The following is a 23,588-nucleotide window of genomic DNA, read 5'->3' as shown; positions in this document are numbered from 1 at the left end:
GACACATATTACATAAGATAACCCAGCAAAAACCAAGAACCCCAGGGGATCTACCTAATACATCAAAGCAAACAGAGAGTCAGCCAGAATGGGGAAACAAAGAAACACGTCCCAAATAAAAGAATAGAAGAAACCTCCAGAATTGGAACCAAATGAAATAGAGGTAACCAACCTATCAGAGACAGAGTTCAGAACACTGATGACAAGAATGTTTAAGGAGCTTAGTGACAACATGAAGAAGGATAGAGAAATCATAAAGAAAAATGAGTTAGAACTAAAGAATACAATAACTGAAATAAAGAAAACACTTGAAGGAATTACTAGCAGGTTAGATGAGGCAGAGGATCGAATCAGCGACTTAGAAGACAATTTAGCAGAGATCACCCAAACAGAACAACAAAAAGAAAAAAGAATAAAAAACAATGAAGATGGTTTAAGAGACCTCTGAGATAACATCAAGCGCAACAACATGCACATCACAGGAATACCAGAAGGTGAAGAGAGGGAGCAAGGGATCGAGAACATATTTGAAATAATAATGTCCAAAAACTTCCCTAACCTGGTGAAGGAAACCGACATACAAGCCCAGGAAGTGCAGAGAGTTCCAACCAGGATAAACCCAAACAGGTCCACACCAAGACACATTATAGTTAAAACGGTAAAGGTTAAAGACAAAGAGAGAATCCTAAACGCAGCAAGAGGAAGACAGCGGGTTACATACAAGGGAACTCCTATAAGACTATCAAATGAATTTTCCACCTAAACATTGTAGTGCAGGAGGGAATGGCAGGAGGTACTCAATGTGATGAAAAACAAAGGCCTACAACCTAGACTGCTTTGTGCAGCAAGGCTCTCATTTAAAATTGAAGGAGAGATAAAGAGCTTCCCAGAAAATAATAAGCTAAAGGAATTTATTACCACCAAGCCTGCATTTTTGGGCTTCTGTAAACAGAAGATGAAAACAAACTAACTACAAATAAAAAAAAAAGGTAATAACTATGTACCTATCAATAATCATTTTAAATGTAAATGGATTAAATGCTTCAATCAAAAGACATAGGGTGGCTGAGTGGATAAGAAAGCAAGACCCTTGTATATGCTGTATTCAAGGGACTCACCTAAGATCAAAAGACACACACAGGCTGAAAGTGAAGGGTTGGAGTAAGATATTTCATGCAAATGGAAATGAGAAAAAAGCTGGAGTTGCAATACTTATATCTGACAAAATAGACTTTAAAATGAAGAACATATTAAAAGACAAAGATGGGCACTATATAATAATAAAGGGACCGATCCAAAAAGAGGACACAACCCTAGTAAACATCTGTGCACCCAACATAGGAGCACCTAAATATATAAAACAGATATTGGCTGACATAAAGACAGAGATCAACAGTAACACTATCATAGTAGGGGAACACCACACACCTCTGAGAACAAGGGACAGGTCTTCCAGACAGAAAATCAATATGGAAACCACAGCTTTAAATGACACATTCGACCAGTTGGATCTAATCGATATTTTCAGAGCATTTCACCCTAAAGCTGCAGAATACACGTTCTTCTCAAGCGCACATGGAACATTTTCCAAGACAAACAACATGTTAGGCCACAAAACAAGTCTTGATAAATTTAAGAAAACTAAAATTATACCAATTGTCTTCTCTGACCACAGTGCTATGAAATTAGAAATCAGCTACAGGAAAAAAACTGGAAGACACACAGATTCATGGATGCTGAATACCATGTTACTAAATAATGAATGAGTTAACCATGAGATCAAGGAAGAAATCAAAAGATATCTCGAGACAAATGAAAACGAAAATATGATGACCCAAAATCTATGGGATGCAGCAAAAGCAGTCCTAAGAGGGAAATTCATAGCAATGCAGGCCTAGCTAAAGAAACAAGAAAAATCATTAATCAACAGTTTATCTTCACACTTAAGGAATCTGGAAAAGGAAGAGCAAAATAAGCACAAAGGGAGTAAAGGAATGAGATAATAAAGATCAGAGTGGAAATAAATGAAATAGAGACCAGAAAAACAATACAAAAGATTAATGACTCCAAGAGCTGGTTTTTAGAGAAGATAAACAAAATCGACAAACCTTTATCCAGACTCATAAAAAAGAGAGAGAGAGAGAGAGAGAGAGAGAGAGACAGAGGCCCAAATTAATAAAATCAGAAATCTCAAATATATGATGATGGAAGGAGAACTGAATCTGGGTGGTGAACACAAAATGTGATTTATAAATGATGTAATACAGAATTGTACACCTGAAATCTATGTAACTTTACTAACAACTGTCACCCCAACAAACTTGAACAAAAAAATAACTAAATCAGAAATGAAAGAGAAGAAGTGACAACAGACACCACAGAAATACAAAAAAATTTAAGAAATTATTATGAGCAACTATACGCCAACAAATTAGACAATCTGGAAAAAATGGACAATTTTCTAGAGGCGTACAACCTTCCAAGGCTAACTCAAGAAGAAACGGAAAACCTGAATGGACTGATTACCACCAGGGAAATAGAATCAGTAATCAACAATCTCCCAACAAACAAAAGCCCTGGACCAGATGGCTTTATAGGTGAATTCTACAAAACATTCAAAATCAACTATCACCTATTCTCCTCAAGCATTTCCAAAAAATCCAGAAGGAGGGAAGGCTCCCGAACACTTTTTACAAGGCCACTATCACCCTGATCCCAAAATCAGACAAAGGCATTACAAAAAAAAAGAAAACTACAGGCCAATATCTCTAACGAACATAGATGCAAAAATCCTCAACAAAATATTAGCAAACAGAATTCAGCAATACATTAAAAAGATCATTCACCATGATCAAGTGGGATTCAGTCCTGTTATGCAAGGGTGGTTCAACATCCGCAAATCAATTAATGTGATACACCACATTAACAAAATGAAAAATAAAAATAACATAATCATATCAATAGATGCAGAAAAAGCATTTGACAAAATCCAGCAGCCATGTATGATAAAAACCCTTAAGAAAGTGGGAATAGAGGGACCATATCTCAACATAATAAAGGCCATATATGATAAACCCACAGCTAACATCATATTCAATGGGGAAAAATCTAAAACCATTCCCCTCACGATCAGGAGCAAGGCAAGGTTGCCCACGTTCTCCACTTCTATTCAACATAGTGCTGGAAGTTCTAGCCACAGCAATCAGACAAGAAAAAGAAATAAAAGGCATCCAAATCGGTAAGGAGGAAGTAAAACTATCATTATATGCAGATGACATGATACTATATATAGAGAACACTAAAGACTCCATCAAGAAACTATTAGAGCTGATAAATGAATTTAGTAAAGTAGCAGGATACAAAATTAATATTCAGAAATCAGTTGCATTTGTATATACCAATAATAAAATATCAGAAGGAGAAATTAAGAAAATCCCATTTACAATTGCTTCAAAGACTATAAAATACTTAGGAATAAATTTAACCAAAGAAGTAAAAGATCTGTACTCAGAAAATCATAAGACACAGAAGAGAGAAATTAAAGAAGACACAAATAGATGGAAACACATTCCATGCTCATGAATAGGAAGAATTAATATCATTAAAATGCCCATACTGCCTAAGTCAATATACAGATTCAATGCAATTCCTAACAAGCTACCAGGGACATTTTTCACAGAAATAGAACATATAATACTACAATTTATATAGAACTATAAAACACCCCGGATAGCCTCAGCAATCTTGAGAAACAGAACAAAATGGGAGGTATAATGATGATACCTGAAATCAAATTATACTACAAGGCTACAGTAATCAAAACAGCCTGATATAGGCAAAAAAACAGACACATAGATCAATAGAACAGAATAGAGAGCCCAGAAATAAACCCATGCCTATATGGTCATTTAATCTAGGACAATGGAAGCAAGGCTTTATAGTGGGGTAAAGACAGTCTATTCAATAAATGGTGCTGGGAAACCTGGACAGACACACGCAAAAAAATGAAGCTGGATTACCTCCTTACACCATTTACTAGAACAAATTCAAAATGTATTAAAGACATAAATGTAAGATCTGAAACCATAAAACTCCTAGAAGAAAATATAGGAAGACAGTTTAGAGATATTACCTGGAGTAAGATTTTTACTGACATATCCCCTCGGGCAAGGGAAGTAAGAGAAAAAATAAACGTAGGATTACATCAAACTAAAAAGTTTTTTCACAGCTATGGAAATCATCAATAAAATAAAAAGGGATCCTACTGAATGGGAGAACATATTTACCAATGATATATCTGATAAGGGGTTAACATCCAAAATTTATAAAAAACTCACTCAACTTAACTCCAAAAAAACAAACAACCCAATTAAAAAATGGGCAGAGAACATAAAGAGACATTTTTCTAAAAAGGACATACAGAAGGCAAACAGAGACATGAAAAAATGCTCAACCTCAATAATCATTAGAGAAATGCAAATAAAAACCACAATGAGATACCACCTCACCCCAGTCAAAATGGCTATCATCAATAAATCAACAAAGAACAAGTGCTGGCGAGGATGTGGAGAAAAGGGAAACCTCGTGCACTGTTGGTAGGATCACAGATTGGTGCAGCCACTATGGAAAAAAATATGGAGGTATCTGAAAAACCTGAAAATGGAACTACCTTATGACCCAGCAAATCTAACTGGAGAAATCCAAAACTAATTCAAAAAAATTTATGCACCCCTGTGTTTATTGCAGCACTATACACAATAACGAAAACATGGAAACCATCAAAATGCCCATCAGTAGACAACTGGATTAGGAAACTGTGGTATATTTATACAATGGAGTATTACGCAGCCATAAAGAAGAATGAAATCTTACCATTTGCAACAATATGGATGCACCTAGAGAACATTATGCTAAGTGAAATAAGTCAGAGAAAGACAAATACCATATGATCTCACTTATATGTGGAATCTAAAGAAAAGAATAAATGAATGAACTAATCAGAAACAGTCTCAGAGACATAGAGGAAAAACTGAGCGTTGCTAGATGGGAGGGGGGTTGGGGATAAGGGGGAAGGTGAGGGGGTTAGAAAGCACAATTGGTAACCATAAGATTGCCACGGGGATACGAAAGTCAATTTGGGGAATGTTATCAATAACGTTGTAATGTCGTAAAGATTTTTGCAGGGTATCCGATGGACACTTGTCCCATTAGGGAGACCACCTCAGGGATGATGTAGATGCCTGATCTCTGCACTGTACACCTGAAGCTGAAGCTGAAGAATAATGAATGTCAACTACAATTTTATATATATATATATATATATATATATATATATATATATATATATGCACACACATACATACATATAGTTACAAGAAGTGGAGTACAGCATTCGGAATAGAGACAGTGGAAATGTAATGTCTGTCTGCGATGTCAGAGGGGTAGTAGATGGGGGGAGGGAGGTTATCACTGTGTGAGGGATATAAATGATAAATGTCTATTACATTGTTTTGTACACCTGAAACTAAAAAAAAAAAAAAGGTTAGCAATACCGTTGCAAAAAAAAAAAAAAAAATAGAAGAAGAACCAAATCTGCAGGCACCTTGTTCTTGGACTTCTCAGTCTTCAGAACTCTGAGACGTAAATGTCTGTTGTTTAAGCCACCCAGTCTGTGGCATTTTGTTATAGTATCCAGAGCTGACTAAGATACATGATGTGACTTCAAAGTAAGGAGATTAATTTTCCTTTGGCTTTTCGAAATCTGTCTCTTTCACAAAACATGCTTATTATAAGGTACATTGTGACCTGAGCTATCTAGAATTTTTAGGCATCTAGAGGAGTTCTAAAACCTGGGGAGGGGAAAAAAGGATTCATATTCAGAATCTCCCGTGGACAAACAACTGTCCCTGAACAGCCAGCAACCAACAAAAAGAGAAGAACCAGGCTGAATATTATAGGCAAGGGCATTCAAAATTGACTACTTGTGTTTGTAAAAGGCTAGATTTATCATACAAAAGTCAAGAAGTAGAAGAAGTAACAAGCAATACAAGAGAAAAGTAAGAATTGTAGCAAAGTGAAAGAGTACCAGAGGCATACACTGTGGCTGGGGAAGAAAGAGAGCCAGCAATGAAGTTACAAATGATGGAACAGCTCTGCAATCTGGTAGCAATGCCTGTGCTGTATCTTAATAAAGTAACAGCCCTGAAAACATAAGGGCTTCCTGAATAAAGGTGTTCTGTGTTTAAGGAGCACTTACTACCGTGTTTCCCCCAAAATAAGACCTAGCCGGACAATCAGCTCTAATGCGTCTTTTGGAGCAAAAATTAATATAAGACCCGGCATTATATTATATTAATTATATCATACCTGGTCTTATAGTAAAATAAGACCGGGTCTATTAATTTTTGCTCCAATAGAGGCATTTCAGCTGATTGTCTGGCTAGGTCTTATTTTTGGGGAAACACGGTACGTGCCAGGTGCTTTACCTATACTGATAATCTTCACAACAATCCAATATAATAATCATTTAGGATGCTTTTGTCTAAAGTTTTGGAATCCCCAACTCAAGCTGGCTTCAACAATGAAAAAACATTATTCTCTCATACAATACGAAGTGTAGAAGTAGGCAAAACTTCAGGATTGACTGACTCACTGACTTATGAAGAATCCAGGTTCTTCCATCTCTCTGTTCTGTTGCCCACATTAAAAACACCATTGTATACCAGAGGGTAAGGGTGGAAGAGGGTGGTAGTTGAGGGTCAAAGGGATCAAATATATGGTGATGGAAGGAGAACCGACTCTGGGTGGTGAACATGCAATGTAATATATAGATGATGTATTACAGAATTGTACACCTGAAATCTATGTAACTTTACTAACCATCGTCACCCCAATAAACTTAAAAAAAAACACCATTTTATTTTAGTATTTTAATTAAACTTATTGGGGTGACATTGGTTAGTAAAATTGTACAGTAGTACCTCAGTTTTTAAACATCTCCATTGACGAACATTTCGGTTTACAAACGCCGTAAACCCGGAAGTAAATGCTTCGGTTTTCGAACATGCCTTAGAAGTCGAACATGTCACGTGGCTTCCACTGAGTGCAAGATCCTGAGGCATAGCTGTCGGCTGTTTTTGAACATTTCAGAACTTGAACAGTCTTCCAGAATGGATTACGTTTGAAAACCGAGGTATCACTGTATAGGTTTCAAGTGTACATTTCTACAATTCATCAACTACATACTGCATTGTGTATTGACCATCCAGTGTCAGTTCTCCTTCCATCACCATATATTTGACCCCATTTACCTTCTTCTACCATCCACCTTCTCCCTTACACTCTGGTAACCACTAAATTGTTGTCTGTGTCTATGAGTTTTTGTTTGTCTTGTTCATTTGTTGCATTTAGTTTTAGTTCCCACATATGAGTGAAATCATAGGGTTCTCGACTTTTTCTGTCTGACTTATTTCATTCAGCATGATAATATCAAGATTCACCCATGTTGTCACAGATGGCACTATTTCATGTTACAGCATTTCAAATAGTGCATAGCATCTGGTCCTTTCTTGGAAATTAAATATTAAGCAACACTAAGAGAAAGCAGTGACCTATAGCACACCTGTGAATGTGAAATAATCTAAAGATGAATGTGCTGACAACACAATACTTGTGCTCTAATACATTAGTAACAGGAAAAGGGTAAGTAATATTTTTGAATTTGTACTACACATCAGAAAGTATATTATGTTAATGGTGCAGAATGCATACGTAATATTTTCAATGGGGCAGAGAAGTGTATAAGGACACAAGTATCAGGTGTGACCTTTGGAGGGCAGAAAAACCCTTGGAAAAAAGCTGCCTGTGGTTTATGGAGTATATTACATTGCCCACAAAGTTAAGAAGTTACATATATTTTATTTCACATTTATGGGAAAAAAAGCAAATGGCACTAGAGACCTTTTCAAGATAGCAGATTCTAAGATTATTTCTGTGTTCAATACCCATTTAGGTTAACTATATTTGCATCTTCATTAAGAATAACAGCTACAACATATCATAATTGTCAAACTTAAATAATGAAGACACTGAATGATGAAGATTGGGTTAAAACTCTGGTTTAAGATGGATGGGAAATAAAATGTACATTTGAGATATAATCTTCGTCAAAATTAAAGCTCCAGCACTAATTAAAAAGCCAATCTTAAATTAGCCAGACTAACTGCCCAGCCCAGCGTGACTTGGAGAGATAAGGTTTTTACTGTATTATTATAGAACATAAATGTTAAAACTCTTCAAGCACCAAGTGCTTTAATTATATTGTATGAAAGAACAAAATTATTTTGGAATTTCTGAGCACTCAGTAATTATCATTATTACTGAGTAACACCTTAAAGTGCCAAAAGTTTATCTTAGATAAAAAATTAAGCAGAAAATTAAAAATAAAAACACATATAGGGAATATAGCAGTTAAACAAATAACCATTTAAAAAGTCCTCCACAAATGGCACAACAGATTGGCATAATTTAACTTTACTCAGTTTATGGTAATCAGGGTTAGACAAATACTAACCATTGTCAAAAGCAGTAACTGAATTAAAAAAACAACAACACCTAACCTAACACCTCCCTTTACACACACATACACATATGTGCTATCTACACGAAAAAAAATTTGGCTATAGCTACCTTGTGGGGATGTGAAAAAGGAATGCTGAGAGCATTCTGTTCACTTGGGAAGACAGTGAAAAGCCAATGAGGCTTTGCAGGAAGGACTAAGGACCTCAAAACTAAGTAATAAAATAACCCACAGGTTTAAATAAAACTGTATACATAGGTAATCAAAAAGTTCTTTTATTTAACATATATTGAATGCCTATGTGCCCAGCATTTGTGGAGGTAAATGATGACTAAAGGTCCTAAAGCTAACCTGAAATTTTAAGACTGAGTCAGTGGTCTTAACTTTTTGAGAATATAATGAAAATTATGAACTATGGTCCTCCAAAATTCAGTTACTCTGAAAATTTTGTACATGCTTGCAGGCCCCTCACTGAAGCATTTGAAGACCCAATCCATCCAGCCCCACCACAACTAAAATTTATCACAAGTACATTTTGTCCTGATAACACATATAAATACCTTAAGGAACATTTCTCTTATTAAAATTTTCTCATAGGAATGTTCTAAGAATAAAATACTATAATAGATGAAAATGTTATAAACTGCTTAGTGATAGATAAATGGATGCTAGTATCTCTATAATACATTTCTTAACTAAACTTCAACCTTCTGAAGGCTGTATCTGAGTGGACAACAGAGCAAGCCTGATTCTTTCTTAGTGGAAATAGCATTCTACTTTGTGCCTTGACAAAATTTCTTGGTCAAATTAATGTGATGAGTATTATACTGCATCAAATAAATACTTTAAAATACAATACTTTCTATTTAAATTGATGTATTTTTAGCTAGAATGGTCTATAATACCTTGATAAAGGAATCCGTTATGGAAAATATTCTTTTAAATTGTAATTGTTTAAATATATATTTTTAAACACCTCATTTTATGGAGATGAAAAGATCTAGAAATGGAGGGAGTTGAAAAGGTATGTGAAGAAGTTCATTTTTCACAAGGAAAAATCTCATCACCATAAAGCTGTTTATGACTCTAGATCACTAGACTTGGGTGGGGAAGAGAGGGAAGTTACAGTCTGCCATCCCTGGTAAAGGAAAAAGCAGCTTACCCATCTCCAGTTGCTCTCATTTTTTGCTCTGTCTTCACCTCTTTCCCCCACCCCTTCATTTTTTTCAGCAACTATTTGTTCCAATTGTTTTTCAATCCTTGCATTACCTCTACTTTTTTCTTCTTCCTCCCTTTCCCTCCCTGGTTGATCTGAAGGGAGGACTATGATTGCCTATATCAGTACTGTTCTTTCTGGGTGATTCCCTTTGTCCACAGACACAATGTACAAATATTCCTGAGGAAAATAAACCCAGGGGCATAACTATACAAGTGACAACGTTTAGCCTCTTCTGAAATATCAGGTAGGAGATGGAAGGGACACAAATTGGCTTGAAAGAGCAAGCACTGCCCCTGAATAAACTAATGATATTGAATCCAACATAAAATGGTGAAAGTGAGACTGGCTTCAAAAGACAGGGCTGTGTTTCAGGCATATCACCTTCTTTGTACTTCAGTTTCAGTCTCAGAATGCAAAAGGACCTTCAAGGTCTCTGGTACAACCATTCTTGATGCTTGAAGACCTTCTATAACACACTACCAAGTGACCTTACAGTCTATGTATGACCCCCTTCAGCAATGGGAAACTCCACTAATAGATCATTCCATTTTTTACAATTCTATGAGAAATTTCTTCCATAGACTCAACTGAAAGACATGTCCATATAATTTTTACTGGCCCTGGTTCCACTCCCTTGGGTCATATAGCACACACCCAGCCACTCTTGCCCATGAAAAAATACTTTAATTCCCCTTCACTGGCTTCTGAAATGCACCCGTGTCTCTTGTACTATTTTCCAAGGGTAATAAAGACTCTGACAATGACAAGTACCATTGAACACATCTTCTTCTTGAAGAGATACTAGTTTGTTTTTTTTCCTAACTCAAACTGCAACACGAAAAGGTGCTAATGCTTTGTTTTGTAGCTATAGCCTAAGAGCTATTTCTTGACAGCAACATAAAAGTCTTACGCAAGAGTGCCCTGTTTTAGAGTAATCACCAGTGAGTCACTAACAGAACATCTGTACATATATCATGGTGCTTATTTTCTTCAGAAAATGAGTGGGTGACTCAACTCTAAGAGAATAAACTATCATTAAGTCCACTGAGAACAGCAGTCTATCAGCTACGGCATTACTTGTTATGCTGGTACACGAAAAGCAGATACTTTGCTGAAATAGGAAATTAAAAAACTTTTCTCACAGAAATTTTTAAAAGGACACTACTGAAGAGCAAATAATCCAACTACAAAAATGTCTGTATCATTTGGGCCTTCCATGTCAGCATTTCAAACAGTGTACTTCAAAGGACTGAAATGCTAAGATCAAAAATAAAGAGCCCGTGGAAAAGCTATAGGGGTAAAACAGCCACAAACTATAAAGCCTTTAGTATCTCAATCCTCAAAGGTTTGGGACTCTGTTATGCCTTAAATTACACGCTTATCTGTTGGGCTTTCATAGAAGATCCATGAAAATGGTACTCTCATTCACAGTCCACTAGAATTTTACCTCCTTCAATGTGGGTTATTCTTAAAGAAACTTTTAAGTTATGAAAACGATTTTATGTTTCATAGGATAGTTTTTGAGTAAATTTCTACAATAATCTCAGCATTCAAATTTCTAGCTTGGTGTGTCTGAATGAGGAAGAGAGAAATGAGAACATTTTATACATAAAGAATATGGTAACCAAATAAATACATTTTATACTTCTAAGGATTATTTATGCCATTAAAAAGATCAGAGTAACCATCAAGGGTCTAAAAGAAATAAAAATAAATATAAGAAGAAACGAGGCTGTAAATAAATAATTTTAATGAAAATTGATAAATTTTTATTTAATAAAATTTTTAATAAAAATTGACACCAACAAATTTCTACTTGCTTGAGACAACTGATGTTCACTGTCATGAGAAAAAGGTTATCAACCACTGACATGAAGGAGGTGTGATTTAAATTGGGATCTGAAGGTCACAAGAAATATGGCATGATACTACGTACTAGGAATATAAAGATTCTTTTAAATACTAAGAATAACAACAGCAGCTACAAATTATTGGACATTTGCTATAGCCTGGGATAGTGTTATTCATACCATATATTACCTACTTGGTATTTCCTAGTATAAAACCCTAGGAAATAAGTACTATTCTTATCCTAATTGTTCAGATAAGAAAATTGAGGTTTAGACAGAGTAAGTGATTTGCCCAGTCACGCAGCCAGTAGTATATGGCAGAGCAAGGAAACTCTCACAGGAGTCCAAGAAGACTTGCATAACAGCATTATTCATAATTATTTATAATATTTATAATATTGGCAACCAGTGCAGATAAATACCCAAGAAAAGTCGGCTCTCTCTAGCAAAAAGACCAGGAAAGAGGTGGTCTAGCAAGACATAAAACTTTTAAACAACAGCCACTCTACTGTAGCCAAACATCACAGACAAAACTGAGGCCATACCTTCACCCCTGCAAGCAAAAGCTGAGGGAAGAGCCTAGACTTCCACCCTGGCTAGGCTGAAATAAGGCATTCTTACACTCCCCATCCCACCAGCATGGTGTTAGAGAAGGTGGCTCTTTCATCCTTGCCAGGGGGTAATGAGCTCTGGCCCCCAAAACATCAGTGGAGAACACATGGGGAACCTTGATATCATCACCACCTGATGGTAATAAGGCACCCTGCCCCTTCTCTGCTGAAGGCCTAGTGGAGAGTCAGGATATTCACCATCATCAAGTGGTAACGAGGTCACCCCAATGGCGATGTTAGTATGCGGAGCACTAACAAGGTACTCTTACCCCTTCCAGCCACAGTGTTAAGAGTGGAGGACTAGTGGGAGACCTAAACCTCCACCCTTGCACAGTAATAACAAGGGATGCATTCATCCTTAGGTGTCAAGACAGACTGAGCAGGGGACCTTGACTTCTACCCCCCCACACCTGGTAGTGACAAGGCAGCACTGCCCTTCCCCTTGCCAGAGGAGTGTTAGAGAAAGCCAACTAAAACAGAAGTTTTGAATACAATCCAGAGCATTATACCAAAATATCAAGATATGTCAGGATCAATTAAATACTACTAATAACAAGAACCAGGAAAATCTCAACTTGAATGGAAAAGGACAGTAGACAGATCCCAACATTAAGGTCAGAGATGTTGGAATTATCTAACAAACACTTTAGAGCAGCCATCATAAAAATATTTCAACAAGCAATTTTGAAGATACCTAAAGCAAATTAAAAAGTAGAAAGTCTTAAGAAAGAAATGTAAGATATAAAGAAAAACCAAATGGAGAAATTAGAACTGAACAATATGACTGGAAAAAAAACAAAAATCTCAATGGATGAACTCAACAGCGGAATAGAGGTGACAGAAGAAATGGATGACAACTTCCCAAATTTGGCAAAATACATAAAACCCACAGATACAAGAATCTGAGCAATTTCCAAATATGATAAACCCAAAGAAATTCATATCAAAACACATCATAGTTGAACTTCTGAAAACTAAAGAAAAAGAAAGATCTTAATGACAGCAAAAGAGAAACAATTTACCTTTAGGGGAAAAAACGATTCAAATGACTGTGTCAGAGGATTAAATGATTGTGGTAGACTTCATAATATCCCCATCCCAAAGATTTTGATATCGAATCCCCAGAAGCTATGAATATGTTCCCTAACATGGTAAAAGGAACTTTACAGATGTGATTAAGTTATGGATATTTAGATGAAGACATTATGGTGGATTATCAGGGTAGCCCCAATATAATCATAACTGGCCTTATCAGGAGGCTGAGGGACATTGAACTATGGAAAAGAAGTAGCGAAGTAATATGGCATGTGAAAGACTTGACCAGCCATTGCTGGGTTTCAATATGGAGCAAGTAGTCATGAGACAGGGAACACAGGTGGTCTCTAGAAGCTTTTAGAAAAGACAAAGAAATGGATTCATCCCTAGAACCTCCAGAAAAAATGGAGGCCTGCCAAAACTTTTACTCCAGTGAAACTGATTTTGGATTTCTATTCTCCACAATTGCAAGGTAATAAATTTGTGTTTTTACCACTGAGTCTGCGGTAATATGTTACATCAGCAATAGGAAACTAATACAAGGGTCAGTCTACCGAGAACCATTTTTTTTAAACTAAACATGTTTACCATAGGACCCAGTGATCACACTTCTGGGCATTTCTTCCAGGGAAATGAAAACTTACACACACACAAACTCCTGTACACAAATTGTTCATAGCAGTTTTATTTGTAAGACCCCCAAACTGGAAACGTGCGTTTGGTTTTGAATGGCAGTGTGAGGAACTTGCTGAAACCTCTCCCTCAGAGACACATCTATTAAAACAATCACATTAACAAACCTCTGGATATGGATCAAAGGGCTTACAACAAAGTGAGGTGCCTTTATTGAACAAAATTTATAGAACTTGGTAAAAAGAGAGGCAATTGCATTCAAATTAGAGCCTGTACCCACCCACCCCCAAGTGTTACCTCCCATCTTACACAGATCTGTGAGCTAAAAAAGGGATTCAAGATGGATTTGGCAGCTGGTGAAAACTGGTAGCTACCATATATTAGGTGGTGCAAAAGTAATTGCACTTTTTGCAGTTTTTAACCTTTTAAACCGCAATTACTTTTGCACCAATCTAATTTGCTGAGTCTCCATCCCTAGCTCCTGCTTCATACAGAGGATTCAGGAAAGCAGCTGGTGAAAATTCCAGTCCCCTATTCCCTGACATCACTATGATGCTGAAGAGCTGTTCTGATACTCACAACACCTGATTGAAATCTGAATTCCCCAGGCTGGTGGTGCAAAAGAGCTACTCCAGATGTATTTGGCAGGGGTTCTACTGAGGGGAGAATCAGAACAAGCCTCAAAGACTGGTAACACCCTACTGCTTCCAAGGGCCTAGACTTTATTTGGACCAGACTGCAGGAAAATTTATTACCCAGGGTGTTGTGAAAAAAACAACAAAACTATCAGCTAGCAATCAGTGGAGACTAACAACTCGGTATGTGTCATGCGGGGTCTCAGCTCCCGCTCCCCACATAAGAACGCAGGACATGGTGAGGCCAAAAAGGAACACCCACGGAGCCATAGATAGGGGAGTCATACCACTATATTCTTGCTGGCGGCTGGGTTGGAGACACAGTAAGCAGGAGCCACTCGATCTGCAACCTGCCCTCCACTTCTCTCTGCCAACCAACCAACCCACCAACCCCCAACGCAGCCATGGCAGTTATATCAGTGGCCAATGGCTCACTGGTTACAGCTGATGGCCAACTAGCCACAGCTGATGGCCATCCAATCACAGTTGATGGCCATTTACTACCCGAGCCAGCACCTTTCCACGTGAGGCCGAGAGCCTGGAAACTGCACTCCTGGCTCTGTCCCCACACAAGCTCATTAGTAACGACTGAAAATCTTAGTGGTTTAAGGTGCTTAAGCACAACCTCTGACCAACCTGGCTGATCATTAAGCAGTGCCAGTAAAGGGGAAAATTCTAGGAATCTAGGTTTAAAGATAAAAATAGGAAAGAACATCTGGGCAGGGATATCGGAAAATGCACACTACAGGGAAAAGAAACGTCACAGAGTTAGACCAGCGAAGTTACTAAACAAACAAATAAGCAAACAAGCAACAACAATAACAAGCACCCCCCACCCCCATGGTAGGGAAACCAGAGTTGCTATATTACCTAAAATGTACAGTTTACAACAAAAAAAATAAAACCTGTAAAGAAACAGGGGGGAAAAATGGCAATAGACTTCTTTTCCATTTCAAAGGGGAGAAAAAGCGAGGGCTTGATGTGCAATTTCTGCCCAATAGGCCTACTCTGTAGTAATTAATGACTAGCCAACCAATCAGATCCTCTCTCTAGGAAAGTCTGGATGTGAAGCACAGGGATTAGCAGAAGCAGAACCATTCAGTAATGAGAATGGTAACCACAAGAGTTGCTACGGTTTCCTGAATGGTTCTTCTTGAGGTTTGTTTCTCTGGTGAGCCAATTTCCTAGCCTTTCTTCCTAACTGATGTATCCTTCCATTAAACTATTACTTAAGATAACTTGAACACGCCTCCGTTCTTCATAACCTGGAAAAGCCTAATACTCTGTTTTCTATAGTCTGTAGAAAAGCCACATATAAGCACACCCCCACCCCTAAATTAGTGGTTCTCAAACCTAGCAACAAATCAGAATCGCCTGATGGGCTTTAAAATCATTAAAATGTCCCATCTGGGGTGGGGCTCAGGCATCAGTACTTCCCCTCCCCCTTCTCCCATCTCCCTCCCCCTCTGGTTCAAGCCATTGTTTCTCAGTCTAGTTGTATAGGACACAGCTCCCTGGCCCATGCTGGTATTATGATCCTTGCGCTTCCCCCCAGCTGAGGCAGTTGGTCGCTGGTTGTCGGTTGCCGGTTGTCGGTCAGTCGCTCACAGCAGCTCACAGAAGCTCATGGCAGCTCACGGCAGCTCATGCTGGCTGCTGGCCACTCATGCTGCCTGCCGGCCACTCATGCTGGCCACCAGCTGCTCATGACGGCACATGTTAGCCCACGGCAGCTCATGCCAACCTCCGGCTGCTCACCGCAGCCCACCTCCAGGGAGAGCTGTTGTTCACAATCTTAGCTGTAGAGGGCGCAGCTCACTGGCCCATGTAAGAATAGAACCAGCGACCTTGGCTTTAGGAGCACGGAGCTCCAACCTCCTGAGCCACCAGGCTGGCTGAGTACTTTTTTTAAGCTCCCCAGATAATTCTAATGCACAGTTAGGATTAGGGTACATTGACTTACATGAACCCAATGTGCCACAATATTTGAGAACCTTAGGATCCACAATCTAAGCAATCTTTTATTTCTATATTCAATGAGGTTCACCGAACACTAACAGATGTCTGTGAGGATGGCATCACACGGAATAGTTTAGTCAGGTGACTGTAGGAGGAGGCAGTGCACAGATCATTTTCCCTTTATGGCATAAAGTGACATCCTGGAACCTATACCAAGCATGTCTAAATACACTAAAGATTTCGAAGCATAACTTTCAAAGTTACACTAAAAATAAAGATGTTTAACAATGCTAAGAGAAAACAGAAAAACTGATTTTGCTGGGAATAACCACCAGTCTTTTCAAGTATAAACTTCACTTTGTTAGGTTCCAAGTATTTTCTTGTATCAGTCACATGAAACAAAGAAGAGGAAAGAGCCAAGGACTAAATTTGACACAACGGAATATATGGCTGGTATTATCAAGGATTTTGAAACCCTAAGGCCTATGATGGGCATGTTTCTTCCCATCCACACTATCCTTCTACCGAGTCCCAACACATAATCCCAGATCATATTATCATCTGTATTCTAATTCCTGCAGTGCTCTGTATTTTCTCTCCACTGACCAAACTTCCTGCTACTCCTCAAACTCCAAAAGCCATTCCATGTGTCTACCTTCCGTCTCCTTGCCTGAAATGAAACACTGTCCCCTGAGGTCACTGCAACCCTCAAGTGGAGGCTAGTCAATGTGTCCCAGGGATAGGAGGTAGAGTTTGTCTCCTTCCTGATTCCCAATGCTGCTTCTAAGCCATTACTTCTTCACCCCCAGGTAAAAACCTCTGTTCTTGTTAGTAAGGAAATGGAACAACTAGAACCTTCAATAATGGGAATGTAAATTGGTATAACCACTTTGGAAAACTATTTGGCAGTATGTATATACCAAAGTTGTATGCCCTATGACCTGGTGCTCCCACTCCTAGTTGTACATTCAAAAGAAATGTGCGCTTACATGTACCATAAGGACATATACAAGAATGTTCACAGGAGCATTATTTGTAATAGCTCAAAACTGAAAATAATGCAAATATCCATCGACAGTAGAATGGATAAAGAAATCCTGATATATTCACCTTCTGGAACATCATACAGCAATAAGAATAAATGAACTAGAGTTACATGCATAATGGCTGAATCTCAGAAATATAATATTGGGTGAAAGAAACAAAGTAGACAACAAAGTAAATATTGCATAATTCCATTTATATGAAGTTAAAAAATAGGCAAAATTAATATGGTGGAGGGTAACTATGTGGGGGAACAAAGGAGAGGATTTATGGGCTGCTGGCAATGTTATACATACATATATATATATATATATATATATATATATATATATATATACTTTTTTAAAAATTTGGGTGCTTGTTAAACAAGTATGATCATCTTGTGAAAATTAACCAAGCTACTTATAATTTGTGTATTGTACTAAATGTATGCTATACTTCAATTAAAAAAGAGTTTACATAAAGGAAAGAAAAGTAATTCTGCTCCTTCGAGGCTCATACCATCCATTTATTCATACTTAGCACTATCATCTACTTGTTTCCTGGTTACTTCATCACAATCAAAGATTAAGGATCCTGGTTAAAGTCTCTTCTATACTCCAAATCCTGCCACAACTCTGAGTGACTTTAATGTCCATGTAGACGAATCACCCAAAGGCCTCATCTCACTGTTCCCTGACCTCATCTCCACAGACCTTCATATTCACTCCACTGTAGCTACCCACTCCAAGAATACCCTGAATTTATCATTACCCAGAACTTGTTACAACTAAAATCAGAAACTTAACAAGATTTTCTCTGACTACAACCTCCTACTGCAGCTGTGATTTCCTTACTACTCTACTCCTGTTCTTTAAGCTAATAAAATTACCTACCTTAGAAAACTTTTCGTGAGAATTAAATGAAATAACGTGCATTGACAACTTAGCAGTGTCTGCCACACAGGAAGTGTTCAGTAAATAGGAGCCACATTTCAATATTAAGTATTTTATTATAAACCAGTTCTTTTTCAGGACCCAAATTTTCCTCAAATTCACTCAACCTTTGGCATTAATAAATATGGCTTTTGTCCTGGGTATCTACCCAAAAAATCTGAAAACATTTAGAGATAAAGACACGTGTGCTCCAATGTTCATTGCAGCTTTGTTTACGGTGGCCAAGACATGGAAACAACCAAAATGTCCTTCGATAGATGAATGGATAAAGAACTTGTGGTATATATACACAATGGAATACTATTCGGCAGTAAGAAAAGATGATATAGGAACATTTGTGACAACATGGATGGATCTTGAGAGAGTAATGCTGAGCGAAACAAGTCAGACAGAAAAAGCAGAGAACCATGTGATTTCACTGATATGTGGTATATAAACCAAAAACAACAAAAGAACAAGACAAACAAATGAGAAACAGAAACTCATAGACACAGACAATAGTTTAGTGGTTGCCAGAGGGTAACGGGGGCGGGGGGTGGGGGGTGGGAGATGAGGGTAAGGGGGACCGAATATATGGTGATGGAAGGAGAACTGACTCTGGGTGATGAACACACAATGGGATTTATAGATGATGTAATACAGAATTGTACACCTGAAATCTATGTAATTTTACTAACAATTGTCACCCCAATAAATTTAATAAAATAAAATTTAAAAAAATAAATAAATAAAATAAATAAATAAATAAATATGGCTTTTGTTTGGGGATAACCACCAGTCTTCATTTTGAAGTTTATACTTGAAAAGTATACTATATTCCTCTGAATCTTTTAAATGAAGGCCAGTCCTCCAGCCATTCAGATTCAAGCAGTCATCAGGATCACATGGTCGCTCTATTCTTAATTTTTTGAGGAGCCTCCATACTGTTTTCCATAGTGGCTGTACCAATGTACATTCCCACCAGCAGTGTGAAGGTTCCCTTTTCTCCACAGCCTCTCCAACATTTGTTCTTTCTAATCTTATTGATAATAGCCATTCTAACATGTGTGAGGTGTGATCCAGCTATCCCTCTTATGGGTATCTATCCAAGAATGTTCAAAACACTTATTCATAAAAAAATATATGTACCCTTATGTTCACTGCAGCATTTTCCACAATAGCCAAGATGTGGGAACAGCCAAAGTGTCCTTTGACAGATGACTGGATAAAGAAGATGTGGAATACTACTCAGCATAAAAAAGATTAAATATTGCTATTTGTAACAATATGGATGGATCTTGAGCGTATTATGCTAAGTTAAATAAGTCAGAAAAGGACAAGAACTGTATGATTTCACTCATATGTGGGATATAAAACAAAAAGCCAATGAACAAACAAACAAAAAAACAAACTCATAGACAGACAACAGAATAGTAGTCATCAGAGTGGAAGGGGGTGTAGGGAGGATGAAGAGGGTAAAGGGGGTCAAATACATGGTGACTGAAGGAGACTGGACTTCCATTGGTGAGCACACAGTAGAGTATGCAGATGTCAAAGTTATACACCTGAAATTTATATGTCATTAACCAATTTTAACCCAATAAATTTAACAAAGATAACATTTTACTAAAATCTAGTAAGACAACAATGAAAAAAAGAAGTGAGTAGGTGAGATCACCACAGGTCTTGTTCCTCAAGGCTAATTCCACATCAATGTTCCACCATCACATCTGCTCAACAAGCTCTTTTATTTCAAGCTGTATGTAAACTTCATTTTCAGAGTTATCTACCAACCTTCAGGAGTTCTCTCTACCTTACTCCTTGTTATTAAACCCTGGAGCTTCAGACTCAGATAATGTGATTTCAGATCCAGTTCTACTGCATACTACTGTGTAACTGTGGGCAAGTTACTCAACCTTTCTAAGCTTCAGTTTCCTTACCTGTAAAATGCTGATAGTAACACTATGTACTCATAGGGCCACTGTGATGCACAAATGACAAAATTCACATAAAGTGCTTTGCAAAATGCTTAGCACAGTAAATATTCAATAGCATAGTAAGTGTGATTATTATTCTTTCCTTTATACTAGTTCTTGGCACATTTCCCCTTGTCTCCAAACCTGCTCAGGTCTGTCTCCTGACCTCTCCCCCCAGATTTACTGAGATATAATTGACATACAGTCTCCTGACTTTTTCTTTTTTTTTTTTTTTTTATGAAAAGACATCTTTTCTGGAATTTGCTACCCTCATCCCAAGATTTCGTTCTTTTCTTTCACCACAACACTTCTGTAAAAAATAATATACACCATCCTTTCAGAGGACGCAAGGATTAGTGGAAAGATCATGCACTATGGAGCCAAATATACCTGTGTTTCAACCTGGCTCTTCCACTTAGCAGCTGTGTAAGACCTAGAGCAAGCACTTTTTCTAAGCCTCAGTTTTTTCAGATTTAAAATGGCCAAACTACCAATTTCTTAGTGTCATCAAGAGGATTAAACAAATGATACATGTAAAGCAGCTAGCCGAAGTAGGTGCTAAATGAATAACAATTTCCTACCCTTTATCCTTTCCTTAACCACTTACAATCTAGGCTCTCCCTGTACAACTTTACTTAGACTTCTTTATCTCACTTCGGCTCTCAGCATTATGAATTTGGGCAATTTACTTGACTTCTCTAAACCTTAGTTTTTCATTTGTAAAATGGTGATAATACTATCTACAACATAAAGCTGTCTTGAGAATTAAGTGAAATAACATATGTAAGTATGTTAGCATGGTGCCTGACCTTGTAGTAAGCACTTAAGAAACAGAAGCTGCCAGTAACTTATTAATGGCCACATCAAAAGACTGTTCAACTCTCTCTCCTTCTCTAGGCTTCAGTGACAACATGCTATTCTGGTTTGCTCCTGAGGCAAGGCACTTCTCTTACTCTAAATCACAGTTGTTTGTGTTATATGTTGCATCTCCACTGCTTAATCTCTTTTATCTTCATTGTCTGGCACTTATTTACTCATGTAGAATTTATTGAGTACCTAATATAAGTGACACCTGTGCTAGGTACTAAGGATACAAAAATTAATGTTATAATTACTGTCCTCGAGGACCTTATAGTTTAGGAGGGTAGAACATACAAGTAAACAGTCTATTATTTGCAATGTGATAATTCCTATGGTAAGAGTATGCGCAGTGTCTTCTGGGAGCACAATGAGGAGTTATTTAAATTGGAATGGAGAGGTCCAGGTCACTATCTTCTAAAAGAAATTTTGTGTTTAGCATGTGGGGAGGCAGTACACAATTATCTGTTAAATGAATGAATAAATTATGAATAGAAACTACCTAGATGAGGATCGGAAAGGGCACTTTAGACCCAGAGAAAGAGAAGGGGAAAAGGCTTGGAGTACAAATGTTAGGTGAGTTCCTGAGAAACAGATGAAGCTGAAAAGCCAAGGCATGGGTGGGGTGTTATAGACAGGGGAGTCTGACCTGACTCCAGAGGGCAGATAATGAAGTGCCCCAGACGGTTTTTAAGTAGGAGAGAGGCATAATCAGGTTTGCATTTTAGCAGAAGTACTATTCTGGCAGTGCAGAGGAAAATGGATTCCATGAGAGCCAGGCTAGAAGCAGCAAGTCCAGTCAGAAGGATGTCGTGAATTATGAGAGCCAGAATTGCAGAAATGGAGTGAGAATGGCGAATCAAGATGGACACTGAGCCAATTTAAACGGATTCGTAAGTGGCACCTTTCCCCACAAAGAACTCAAAGGAAACTTAGGCTTGTTACTCAGACGCGGAGACTGACAACAGTAATACAAACCCGTGCACTTCAGAAAAACTCAGACGTCTCTATCCTGGTCTGTTTCGCCCCAAATAACGTTTGAACAACGTCCTTCAAAGGGTCATGGGGCCCCGCCCTGTGCACCCAGACAAATCCCCGGGATTCTTTCTTCTTTGTTTCAGCTCAAGACCCAAAAATCTGCTGCTGCTTTACGCCCGGCCGACCACTTTCACCCACAGCCTTTTCCCACGTTTCCACCTGTGCCGCGCGGTACAAACAGTCAACCGCAGAGCGTTTAGGAGAGAGAGCTGTCCCAGGCAGAGCAAACTCTTAAGAGGAGAATCGGTGTCTTCAGTCTTTAAAGTTTAAAGATTCCCTGACATTGCGAATTCTCTCAAAACCCACCACCACCCCGCCTCTTGCTGTGGGGCTCCCTGCTGTAGTTGGGAGGGTCCCTTTTATAGTTACTAGAATGCTGTCTGCACTCAGAGAAACTAAGCAACTTTTGTTTTTTCTTTTGGGTTTTTTTTTTTTTCTACTTACCCTAATGGCCGCCATGTCCGTGACCCTCTCTGCTCAACTTTTCCTACGGAGAGCCGAGAAGGACAAAACAGTTCAACTCGGCTTCCCTACTACAGTCCACACCCGGTTACACCCCTTGTCTGCTAGCTCCCGCCCTTTCTCCGCCCTCCTAGAGCTTCTTCCCTAAGTTGCTACCCTAGTGATCTTACGGAGAAACGACTAATTCTTGTGGTTGACTGTCCCTATCCCTGATAAAGCTTTTCAGAATATTCTCCATAGTCTCCTTGAAAGCTATTTTGCTGGGTGTGGAACTTTTTATTACTTTTATTCTTTCGTGCATACAGGGCTGAAAATTAAGTTCGCAAACTTGTTGCAACCATGTTGCTAATCTTTTTTTTGTATCAGAGGTATTAGTCATTATGAATTTGTACCAGCTGGGCAAATGTTATTCAAGTTTATTATTTGGAAGTGCAGAAAAGGCTGTGTGAAAAAGACAACAAATCGTTAACCAAGTTTATTATTTGGAAGTGCAGAAAAGGCTGCGTGAAAAAGACGACCTGGAACTTTCTCCAACAGTTCATGTCTCTTGCATCATGACAATGCACCAGCTCACACTGCACTGTCTGGGAGGGAGTTTTTAGTCAGTAAACGTATAACTGCATTGGAACACCCTCCCTACTCACTTGATCTGGCTCCCAGTGACTTCTTCCTTTACCTGAAGATAAAGGAAATACTGAAAGGAAGATATTTTGATGACATTCAGGACATCAAGGGTAATACGACGAGAGCTCTGATGGCCATTCCACAAAAAGAGT

General features: G+C 38.1%; 1 protein-coding gene across 3 annotated transcripts in view; it reads right to left on the bottom strand.

Moving 5' to 3' along the window:
* APOOL (apolipoprotein O like) overlaps nt 1-22,914 on the bottom strand; it is a 67,624-nt gene extending 44,710 nt beyond the window's left edge. For 2 of the 3 annotated variants that reach the window (XM_074323454.2, XM_074323456.2), the window contains exon 1: nt 22,795-22,914. In XM_074323454.2, the coding sequence (XP_074179555.1) occupies nt 22,795-22,809 (15 nt within the window). In that variant the 5' untranslated portion in view covers nt 22,810-22,914. Of the gene's footprint in view, nt 1-22,290; nt 22,392-22,794 lie in introns of those variants that run through there. The other variant, XM_074323455.2, reaches the window with a different exon arrangement.
* Between the last annotated feature and the right edge of the window lie 674 nt (nt 22,915-23,588).

Source organism: Rhinolophus sinicus, chromosome 18 (assembly GCF_057876585.1).
Source record: "Rhinolophus sinicus isolate RSI-liver-muscle chromosome 18, RSI-T2T, whole genome shotgun sequence".
Taxonomy (NCBI): domain Eukaryota; kingdom Metazoa; phylum Chordata; class Mammalia; order Chiroptera; family Rhinolophidae; genus Rhinolophus; species Rhinolophus sinicus.
This window is presented reverse-complemented; position numbering and strand designations above follow the sequence as displayed.